Here is a 12,025-nt window from a genome sequence, read left to right on the forward strand (position 1 = left end):
TCCCCTTTGGAGAAGGAGGGAAGGTGCAGATTGCTGAGCCGGGGGGTACCGCTCAGGGTGGCTGGATCCCAAGGGCGTAAGTCCTGGTGGTGGTCCGGTTGCAAGGTCTGCGAGCTGCCCTGTGTCCAAGGGAGCTGGAAGAAAGGCTGGGGGTTCTCAAGGCAAGAGGAAACCTATTTCTGCTACATTGGTTGTCCTTGTGAAGAGTGATCCTGTAAGAGGAGTACCAGCAGAGAACTTGGTTAGTTTGAATTCAGGAACAATGTGAGTTTAAGGCAGATCAGAAAAAAGTTATTTGGGAAATAAACGAAGACTGGCTTGGGTTTCTCTTGGGTTATTCTTTTTTTTTTTTTTTGTAGTGCCAGATAATGCCCGTGACATTAATTCCTCAGTAATCCCATTAGATATAAGATTTCTCATGAAATAGCAAGATGTAATCAGTCGTTTGGGTAAGAAGAAAACACAGCGTGGTGGCTTGTAGTTCTGCCTCTAATATACAGATCATATGTTCGTATCAAATCCTCTTTGTTAGGAAATAAAAGTTGATGTGATGGCTTGGAACGGATTGTTGACTGCACACAGATATTTGGAACCAAACTGAGAATGCTGTGAACTTATTTGACTGCTGCTGGTGCTCTGGTGTTTTTATCACCAAAATCCGCAGCCACACATTTTTTTTCTGTTAGAAAGGGGTATAGAAAAAGCAAAATAACTGCTGTACTTCAAATATTTGTTATAGCGTTTGGAAGAAGGATTTCCTAATAATGAAGCAAGGTTCAGTCCTGCTACAATTGTGACCTCTAGTGGAACAAGTCGGTTTGTTGTCACGATGATTATGCGCCAAATTGCAAAGTAATTCATGGAGCGTTGAAATAGTCATTATGTCTAATTTCCAAGACTCATTAAGGGTAAAATCCCTTCAAGGCACCATGTAAAAAACCACAATTTCTTCTCGAGAATGTCTCTGGAAAATCTCTGCAGAGCTGATTTTTATAGAAATATGGTCTTGAGCTTTCAGGAGGAGGCTTGGAAAAATACTCAGTTGCAGAGGCAGAAATCTCTTGGAGAAGGTTCCCTTAGAACAATTCCTGTTGTTATCCCAGAGTGGTATGTGTTGCAGTGACAGAATTACTTATGTGTGTTTTTAACGTTTTGAAACGTTTTTAGACATCAGCTCTGAAAGACATTATAAAAGAAGATTTTTAATGCTGTTAAACAAGCAGACAAGATGATCCATAAAATATCAACCTGGAAAACAGTCTGAAAACAAAGTACATAGGATGGCAAATGGTGATTGCAGATGGTGGTTGCTCATATTTGGATGGACACAGAGCTATTGATGATCGTAACTAATCAAGGTAGGCGTAGAGCCTCTTTGGTCAGCAGGGCAAGGCAGCAGTGGCCCAGGTGGACAAGGAGGCCAGTAACATCTTGGCTTGTATCAGGAACGGTGTGGCCAGCAGGACCAGGGGAGTGGTTGTGCCCCTGGACTCTGCACTGGTGAGGCCACACCTGGAATCCTGTGTTCAGTGTTGGGCCCTTCACGGCAAGAAAGACATCGAATTCCTGGAGTGCATCCAGAGAAGGGCAACAATGCTGGTGAAGGAACTGGAGAACAAGTCTTACAAGAAGCAGCTGAGGGAGCTGGGGTTGTTTAGGCTGGAGAAGAGGAGGCTGAGGGGACACCTCTTCGCTGTCTACAGCTCCCTGAAAGGAGGTTGTAGTGAAGTGAGTGCTGATCTCTTTGCCCATGTGATGGGGCCACAAGGAATGGCCTCAAGCTGCACCAGGGGAGGTTCAGACTGAACATTAGGAAAAACTTCTTTCTGACAGGGTTCTCAGGCCCTGGCAGAGGCTGCCCAGGGAGGTGGTGGAGTCCCGGTATCTGGAGGGGTTTAAAAGACAGGCAGATGAAGCGTTTAGGGATATGACTTAGTAGTGGACAAGTGTGTTAGGCTTGATGACTTCAAAGGTCTTTTCCAGCCTAGGGATTCTGTGATTCTATGATCTTGTGCCCTCTGGCTGAGCTGCCTCTGGCTCCTTTTCCAAGCAGGAGCCCAAGAGAAGTTCCAGTTGGACTGCTCCAAAGGAGCCTCATCCAGGGTGTGTGTTCCCTTTCCCCTTAGTCTTAGCACCTTGATTGTCAAAATCAAGTTGAATAAAAGCAGAGGAATGGTGTTATATATTTTTGTATAAAACAAAAGTGGAAATGCGGCCTTTTTTAACCCTCTGTTGTGGAGTGACTTTTACTTTCTTTGATGTTTAAATAATCAGATATTGTCGTGGTATTATTCACTGAATCCATTTCTGCACCCATGTACTTCCAGCTTTTACAAACCAGAAAACAGACTGTTTGATACCGGCATCAATTTTCTGACCTGTGAAATATTTCTGATTTTTGGTAGATAGCAGAAAAAAGGTGTATTTGTACTTGGGGGTGGTGTTATTGTGTTATTTTTACAGTTTAAGCATGAAAGATTGCATGTGGTCAATCATAGCTAAGTACTTGGCAAAAATCCTATTTATTTCTCTTAGAATATTGATTCTGGTTTTTTTTGATGCCCTACTTGTTACAATGTTCTGCATTGCTCCTGAAACTCAGCACTGACAGGTGCTGGAATGACGGCGAGATCTCCTGTCACATCCCTAGCACCTGAGTGATGGAACAGTGGGGTTCCAAAGAGCTGTCATCTTCCCAAGCTGGGAATTTGGAAACTGTGCCTTGGGGCTTTAATGATGAACTTTGAAGCGGAGCAGGGAAAAAAGAGGCATTCGCGAGGGATTTGCAGCATGTAGCTGCGATGCTACATAGCGATAAGTAGCAGAGAAGAGAGATTTGTATGTTGGGACTGATTGAAGTCTTTTTCTTCTTATTTTCAGGGTATGAACATAATCTTCCATGTAGCCCTGGCTCTCTTAAAGGTAAGTCACTGAGTAGAAGATGTGGGATTTTTTATTTTATTAAACTGTATGGAATATTTTCTTAGCTGAATGCATCATTTCTAAGGGAGCATTAATAGTGGGACTTCAGGAGCGGGAAACGGAGGAGAAATAGCATCCTTTTGGGTAAAAATGTTTTCAAAATTGTACTTATGGTAGATCTTTTTTAATTGAACTTAACCGTGTAATGAAGTTCCTGGAACAAGTTGTACAGTCTAAGGATTTAGACGTCTCATGTATTACTATTAAGAAAACAGTTCTGATTAATTTTGCAGCATTTGTTTCATAGAAATATCCAAGAAACGTGTTACTGAATAATATTTGGTATCAAATGTATTTGTATTGTCAAGAGAGAAATGGAAGTTGGGTTATAATATAGGGAATATCTGTCTCTGGTGGTGACACAGCATTGCAAAATTCAAACCCACCCAACCTCTAGGTAAACCATTGGCCCTTTGGATGCTGGTGAGATCGTTACGCTCGAAGTTACCTCCCAGCAACCCTCCCAATTTGGACTGGTTCAAATCCAGGCCACGTACAGGCACGTGCTGTGTGGTTTGAAATGCCACCCTTGAAGTCATGGGCTATTTCCATCAAATAATTCAGGCTAAAGCTCAGGGTAGAACAACCTGTCACTACTAAAACAACCACCCCATGATGTGGACACAGACTGGCGTCATTTGGCTATTCCCAGTCCTCCAGAATGTTTGTCCAAGTACTCACCACTTACCTAGAAAGGGTGAACAGTTGCTAGTTGAACTCTTGGGTGAAGAGTAGTTCTCGGAAACTCAGCTTCTGTGGCTCAAAATCCTGCAGCCAAAGTGTTCCACACTGTCAACATTGTTCTGCTGTTGTGAACAAGGTGACTGGGAATTTCAAACCACAGACGTTTGCACTTGAGATTGGGTGACTTGGGCCGAGTACTGCGGTGTCGGCATGAGCTGACGTTAGGGTGCGGAATATCCAACTTAGTAACACAGGTAATGTGTCAAGTGGCATTGTGTGTTAAATGAATTCGCCTATAAACAGGGCATTTGTTTAATGTACGTTTCCAGGGAAGTGCTCCTACACAAATCTAAATCTGTAAAAAGTGGGGAGGGAAGTCTGTGCTCTTTTCTTCCCGTTTCATATCTTATTTGCAACTGCAGGGGCTTGTTGATGTTCTGGATTTTAAGGGCAGTAGGGCTAAATGGAAATCTAGTAGGTTATGGCACAATAGATAGTAAAGAAGTAAAAGCAAGCATCCAAGCAACACCTAACAGGCACGCTGCCATAGCGATAGGAACCGATTCTGGAAAGAGGCAGAGATCCCAGCTTATAGAATCATAGAATCATAGAATCATAGAATCACCAGGTTGGAAGAGACCCACCAGATCATCGAGTCCAACCATTCCTATCAAACACTAAACTATGTCGCTCAGTGCCTCGTCCACCCGTGCCTTAAACACCTCCAGGGAAGGGGACTCAACCACCTCCTTGGGCAGCCTGTTCCACTGCCCAGTGACCCTTCCCGTGAAAAATTTCTTCCTAATGTTCAGCCTAAACCTTCCCTCTCGTCCTGTCCCCTGTCACTTAGTAGAAGAGGCCAGCACCCTCCTCTCTGTGACCTCCTTTCAGGTAGTTGCAGAGAGCAATGAGGTCTCCCCTCAGCCTCCTCTTCTCCAGGCTAAACACCCCCAGCTCTCTCAGCCGTTCCTCATAAGGCCTGTTCTCCAGCCCCTCACCAGCTTCGTTGCTCTTCTCTGGACTCGCTCCAGAGCCTCAACATCCTTCTTGTGGTGAGGGGCCAGCACTGGACACAGGATTCAAGGAGCATTATGGATCTTAAAAGTGAAGAAGAAAGAAAAAGAGGTGTTCTTACACTCAGCTAAAAATGGCTGGAGAGGTTTTCAGGAAGGGAGAATTGAGTATGGTTAGGGTCAGAAGGATGGCTTTGAGACCCTGGAGATGCACCCAGGGTGTTGTTTCCCTTAGATGTCCCGGTGTAGGAACGCTGCAGCTGAGATTAACAACAGAACAACTGTTTAGAAGATGTGATAAGGGTTGGAAAGGACTAAAATCCTTAACTCGCGCGTGTCATACTACAAATAGGGATTTTTGTGTGTTGATTGATTAACCCAGTTTCTTTTAGCAGAAAGCACTCAGTCTTTTCATTTTATATATATTCCACAATGCTACTTATCCAATTGAACATTTCTCCTTGGCTGTTCCAGAAAATAGAAGTATTTTGGCAGTCTTATTACAGCCATTTTATAAGTTTGAGAGTTTTAAGAGTTGGGTTTAATCCTGCTTATAGCAGTTGTTCTTATATATATAGGCAATTCTGGCAGTCGTAGGCTCTAAAAGGTAAGAGAGGTGGGATCCTCAGAAAGAATTTCTATATTGCAGCCAAAACCAAGTACAAAGAGTGTACAGGTAAGTCAGATAAGATTCTAATTCAGAAACACAGAGAGCCCTGTTGCACTGTGGTGCCAGGATGGAGCTGGTGATGCTGTACCTTCGAATCAGCATGTGATTTGCTTTCAGCAGGAGTTGCTGTTCTGGTAGGGAAGAAAATAATTTTAAACTCTGAGGCCTGAAGTAGTTTTGTTTCCTGTTCAGATGTGTTCATAATCTCTCCTCATCATTAGAAACAGTTTAGTGTACCAGTCTTTATAACTTACCGAAACTGAATGTAGGTGCTGTGGAACAACCACTTGAACACCTGTGTGTTTCTAAGATCTTGTTTCGCACTGATTCTGAAGCCAGTGAAAGCAAGTCCTAAGGATTTGTTCTTTGTTAAAACAGAGCAATTATTCTCTTCTCCTAGAAATTGATTTGGACAAGAGAATCCTTCATGAGTGGAATATTGCTCTCTCCAACTACCTGAAAGGAGGTTGTAGAGAGGAGGGTGCTGGCCTCTTCTCCCAAGTGACAGGGGACAGGACAAGAGGGAATGGCCTCAAGCTCCACCAGGGGAGGTTTAGGCTGGACATTAGGAAAAAATTTTTCACAGAAAGGGTCATTGGGCACTGGCAGAGGCTGCCCAGGGAGGTGGTTGAGTCACCTTCCCTGGAGGTGTTTAAGGGACGGGTGGACGAGGTGCTGAGGGACATGGTTTAGTGTTTGATAGGAATGGTTGGAGTCGATGATCCAATGGGTCTCTTCCAACCTGGTGATTCTGTGATTCTATGATTCTATGATCAGAGTCCTTGCAGTACACATGCTGTTTTCTTTGCTTCTCTATGAAGCTTGTGCTTGCAGACCCTCATTAAATAGCAGCAGAATAGGAGCTTTTATTTTGAACTCCCAGTTACTCAATGCAGTTTCGCACTTTTCCAACCAGCTGCCAGTATTCAAAGTGAACGCTTATTAGTTTTGAAATGACAGCGCTATTTCTGCAGCCAATTACCCGAGACATCTCAATGCAGTAATCTTTGGAAAATAAACATGTATTTAAGACAAGAGGGAATCCTTTCCCTTCTCCCTCATTCGGAGTCTGGCTGTGGCAATAAACAGCTCGAGGATTAAAACTGTTTAGTGATGGGGCCCAAAATTTGTTGTAGGGCATCAGTCTGATTTCTTCTTGAAGGAAAAGCACATTTTTTTTTCCTATATGTGCTCATCTGTTGGGCTCCCGGCTGGTGGCGGTGTCTGACAGTCTGACATTCATCATTCCCTTACGTCATGCCGAGACCGCACCTGAATCCACAGTCAAGAAGCTGAGCTGACAGAAAAGCAAATCCCTCTCCTTTCATTTTCTGAGCATCAGAAAATACATTGAAGCGCTGGCTTGTGACAAGAACCCCAATGCTGAGAAAGGCAATGTAGAAAACTGTCATTTAGAACAACTCAACAAACAACATAGGATTTTTTTTTTAAATTAAAATACTAAATTAAGAGCATTAATTGAGAATGACGGAGGAAATGTATCATTCTCAGTGCCACCATACTTTCAGATCCTTTTTGTCATCAACTGGTTTGTTTCTTTGTTGGAAATCTTCACATACTTGAAAGGAATATAACAGCAATAAGCTTTGTTTCATATTTAGCTGCCTGGAGGAGAAAGACCTGGGAGTGTTGGTTGACAGCAACTGAACATGAGCCAGCAGTGGCCCAGGTGGCCAAGAAGGCCAATGGCATCTTGGCTTGGATCAAAAACTGCGTGGCCAGCAGGTCCAGGGAGGTTCTTCTCCCTCTGTAGTCGGCACTGGTGAGACCGCTCCTCGAATCCTGGGGTCTGTTCTGGGCTCCTCACCACAAGAAGGATGTTGAGGCTCTGGAACGAGTCCAGAGAAGAGCAACGAAGCTGGGGAAGGGGCTGGAGAACAGGCCTGATGAGGAACGGCTGAGAGAGCTGGGGGTGTTTAGCCTGGAGAAGAGGAGGCTGAGGGGAGACCTCATTGCTCTCTACAACTACCTGAAAGGAGGTTGTGGAGAGGAGGGAGCTGGGCTCTTCTCCCAAGTGACAGGGGACAGGACGAGAGGGAATGGCCTCAAGTTCTGCCAGGGGAGATTTAGGCTGGACATCAAGAAAAAAATTTTCACAGAAAGGGTCACTGGGCACTGGCAGAGGCTGCCCAGGGAGGGGGTTGAGTCCCCTTCCCTGGAGGTGTTTAAGGCACGGGTGGACGAGGTGCTGAGCGACATAGTTTAGTGTTTGATAGGAATGGTTGGAGTCGATGATCCAGTGGGTCTCTTCCAACCTGGTGATTCTATGATTCTACTGGAAGGGCAGGCATGCTTGAGTCCTAAGCTACATGGCTTTTGAAGCCCCCAGGCCCATTTATGGGCAGCAGACTCCTCTCTCCTCTTTACGGAGCCACCAACTCACTCAGTGGATGGGAATAACATGTTCAAGACATGTTGAAGGAGATCTTCTAAAGGCGTTGTAGGACTTAGAGCACTTAGAGCAGCAGTATTGCTGGTAGAGGGCCATTTCCCTCATTCTGCTTTAAATTTATTGCTGATCATTTTGCACTCCTATACTCTTGTATCAGCATCATCCTGTATCTTAAATAGTGCCCTTCCAGCAACGCTCACACTGATGTTTATCACCTTGACGTGTTTATAGATATCATTTGTACAGTTTACTAAACAAACCAATATTCTTAGTGTTAGAATCATAGAATCATGGAGTGGTTTGGGTTGAAAAGGATCTTAAAGCCCATCTAGTCCCACCCCCTGCCATGAGCAAGGACATCTCCCACTGGATCAGGTTGCTCAAAGCCCCATCCAACCTGGCCTTGGACTGCTCTTGAACCTGTTCCTGGCCTCTAGACCATCTTAGTAATAATTCTCTTCTGCATCTCTCAATTCTATATTAATCTTTTTAGAGGTAAGTAACTGGATCTTTCAGAGAAATCACACTGTGGTTTCTGTATCAGTGTTTTATTTCCTTATTTCTGAAAAACCTACTTTATCTGATATCCATAAGGATCTTACTCTTCTCTTATGCTTGTATGAAATAGTATTTATGACTAACCAGAGGGTACCACAAATATTCTTCCACCACCTTAAACGTGGAGTTCTAAATTATGCTGTACTTCTGTATACATTTACATTTCACTTCTTATGAACACATAGTGAATTGTATGTTATTTTTTCACTTTCAAGACGTTATCTTCTTTGGATAGACATCAGCCTTAACCTGTCTTGCATTTCGTTTGTCATTTATCTCCTGAATTACCACTTGCACCAACCCAGAACTTCACAATTAGATGGACATACTCAAAGGTAGCCTGAGCAGTCATCCCTTTTTGTGCACTTTAGACTCTGCTCTTCATGGGGAGGTTATGCCTCTTTCTTCAGGCAGCTGGGTGTGGCTTGCAGGGTAAACCAGAGTGGCCGATGTAGCATCCCTTAGGATCCCACCTCATTCTATCACCCAACTCATCTGCTTCTGCAATTATCACTTGCCACTGTCTAGCCTGGGGTGTTAGTGTTCAACAAGTAGTGTAGATTTGTAACAGAACAACCAAGGAAAAAGCCAAAGGGTTCAAGTTAGAGCAACACGTAGCGAAATAAGTTCTGTCAGCCAGATGAAGGCTTGCAGTATAAACTGAATAGTTAAGTTGAATAACCAGATTCTTTATCTTATTGAAATGAGATGCTGATGTTTTTTAGAATATTACTAGCTAGATATCCAAGGATGTCAATGAAGACAACTTGCATATTGTCAGTGTAGATAATTAAAACATGCAAATTGTCTTTCAGTTGGGGATGAAATTGTGACAATTATTGTAGCTTTTGGAGAGGTATGACGCAAAAAATGCACTGAGGGTGTAGGCAGCGGAGCTTAGGCTGTGTCTCCAAGAGGTGAAAGAGTTATTTCAACTTCTCCGCTTGTACCATCAGTCTTACTTTGCATTTGCAGTGACTTGAGGAGCCTGATGGGCTACTTAAATTGGCACTGCTTTGAACCAGAGCTTGGGGGAAGTCATATACAGGGTTCTTTTCCAACCTAAACTGGTTTTGATCCTAGGTGATCTGGGTTAATCCATTCTGTAAGTGCATTAGGGCCTCAAAGGGCTCTTTCCAAGATAAAAAAGAAAAGTCCTTATGAGAATCTAAGGCAAAACAGTTGTTGCCCTTTGTACCGATTATTTTATAGCTTCTTGATGTAGCTGATCCCGGGATCAGCGCTGAAGCTTCTGGTGCAGAAGGGGATCCTAACTCTTTGATGCTAGAGGTCAGACCTGACTGTTCTCTTTTCAAGGGCCTCTCCATTAGGCAGAGAACAAGAAGGTCACTTTTGAAGAGGCTCTCATATCACTGCTTTTATATTTTGAGTTCCTATACCGAGGAGGTCCTCAAACTGTAGGTTTTTCTGGGCTGAAGAATTCCCTCCCACCCCAAACCCACTCCCTGACCACAAAAGCCAGTACCTGGTGACCTTCTGGAAACTGTATCTTTAGAAAGAGGAACCTGTGCCTGAAAATGTCCAGAATCGATCACCTCCTGAATGATTGATTTTCTAGCCCTAATATAATTAGTTTTCTATTTTAAAATGTCCACCTACATTCGCATACTAAAAACGGCCCCTGTCCTGACTGGTTAATTTCTTAGCCCATTTGATCTCCTCCTCACCCCTCAGTTCAGTTCGGTTTCTCTTAGCTGAATGTTCACCATAAATTTTTAATTCTGAGGGAGAAGAGGCATTCTCTTTTAAAAGGAATAGAAGAGTGAAAGCAGACAAAGCATGGCATTTGTTGGACTGCATTTCTTCAGCAGCACTGAACCTTGACTTTTATATTAATGGCTCTTCCCCGTTATACCTTCTGTTTGTAATTTATCAATACTAGAACCTGGAGGTGGTGTTTTCGGGACTACACATAGTTCTGATATATTTATTTAGTTATTTATTTTCACTATCATATATGACTCATGTACCTAGCAAATCTTGTGATTCTGTGGGAATTTTTTCTGTTAAGTGTGTCATTGAATTAAATAAAAACATGTGAATAGTCATTCCAGGTCAGACTTGTAGGCTTATCTACTCCAATATCTTGTTGCTGGCAGCAGGTACAGGGGCGAGAGTTTTAAGAACAGGGCAATAATACTCCTTTTTTTTCTTCACTAATTTGTGTCACAGGGATGCTCTGAGAAAGAAGCCTCATATTTAATAACTCTGTATGGATTGCTATTCCACGAGCTTGTCCAGTAACTTTTTGAACATGTGTGAACTAGTAGCTGCAGAGATTTTTTTTCTCAGCTTAGTTAGGGATTGTATGAAGAGGTGCCTTGTTTTGTTTGCTTTGAACCTGTCACCAGTGAGTTTCATGTGGGGTTCCTGCTTTTGGCGTTGAATCATAGAATCATAGAATCATAGAATAACCAGGTTGGAAGAGACCCAACGTTGGACGGTGTTTGAGACAGCTGGTGCCTCTTCACTTCTCCACACCACTCATGAGTTTGTAGGTCTACCGTGTTCCTCATAAACTGCCTATCTTCTAGGCTGAATAACCTTAAGTCTATTTTTTGTCTCCTCATTTGGAAGCCTTGGATGAGCCTTATCCCCTCTCTGTATGCTTGTCTATCTCTATTACCTCCTTTTTGAGAGGGGAGAACCAGAGCAATGTCTAATATCAAAGGTCTAAACACAGCATGGTGTTCTACTGCAGAGTAACGGCATTCTCTGTTTAGACCTCTATTTCTTTCCTATCAAGTCCTACTATTTGATTTACTGTGTTGACCTCTGCAGTGCACTGAGCTGGTATTTTCATAGAACTGTCCACAGTGACTCCAAGACTTATTCCCGAGTAGTAATTGTCAGCTCAGAGTCCATCATTTATATGTAAAATTGATACTGTTCCTTGTATGCATCAATTACATTTACCTACGTTGACTTTCATTTACTGTACTGGTGCCCAGTCAGTCTCTTAGAGTCCTTCTGCCGTTCTTTACTGTAAGCCCCTGTCTTTAACCCCCTGAATTATTTAGTAGCGATGGCAAGCGCTGCCACCTCCCAATTTGCCCCCTTATCCAAGCTCTTTAAGAAGGAGCCAGCCAGGAACCTACTAGGAGAATTAATTGGTTCATTGTGTTCTCTCTAATAGTGATAAAGACATAAAGTTCACTAAACCCAGGCCAGACGGCTGTGATTAGACCTGAAGAACAGAAGGGAGGAAGGGATTTCTGATAAGGTGGGAAGTGAGGCTCTTATCACAGGCACACTATCATTTAGACTGGACATAAGGAGGAATTTCTTCACCATGAGGGTGGGGAGACCCTGGCCCAGGTTGCCCAGGGAAGCTGTGGCTGCCCCATCCCTGAAGGTGTTCAAGGCCAGGTTGGATGGGGCTTGGAGCAGCCTGAGCCAGTGGGAGGTGTCCCTGCCCATGGCAGGTGGGGGTGGAACTGGATGATCTTTTAGATCCCTTCCAACTCAAACTACTCTGTGATTCTATAATTTGTATGGATTTTCAGAGTTCTAGTGTGTAACTTGCCTTATCCCTTTATAGGAATAAATTTGAAAGAAAACATTCATCTTTGGTCTTCAAGTTTGAGATCCTATTTTGCTTTTCCTAGTCAGTAATCTTTGCCACTAAAATGTTAAAGGCAATCCAGTTCCCTTTTGATTTTTTTCACAGTTCAACATAGAAAA

At 43.3% G+C, this 12,025-nt stretch overlaps 1 protein-coding gene across 3 annotated transcripts in view; it reads left to right on the forward strand.

The window, feature by feature from the left end:
- Window positions 1–12,025, forward strand: part of RABGAP1L (RAB GTPase activating protein 1 like) — a 248,130-nt gene that overhangs the window by 158,133 nt on the left and 77,972 nt on the right. For all 3 annotated transcript variants that reach the window (XM_069862589.1, XM_069862587.1, XM_069862588.1), the window contains one exon: window positions 2,881–2,922. In XM_069862589.1, coding sequence (XP_069718690.1) covers window positions 2,881–2,922 — 42 coding nt within the window. The remainder of the gene's footprint in view (window positions 1–2,880; window positions 2,923–12,025) is intronic.

This window comes from Phaenicophaeus curvirostris, chromosome 8, assembly GCF_032191515.1.
Source record: "Phaenicophaeus curvirostris isolate KB17595 chromosome 8, BPBGC_Pcur_1.0, whole genome shotgun sequence".
NCBI classification, from domain to species: domain Eukaryota; kingdom Metazoa; phylum Chordata; class Aves; order Cuculiformes; family Cuculidae; genus Phaenicophaeus; species Phaenicophaeus curvirostris.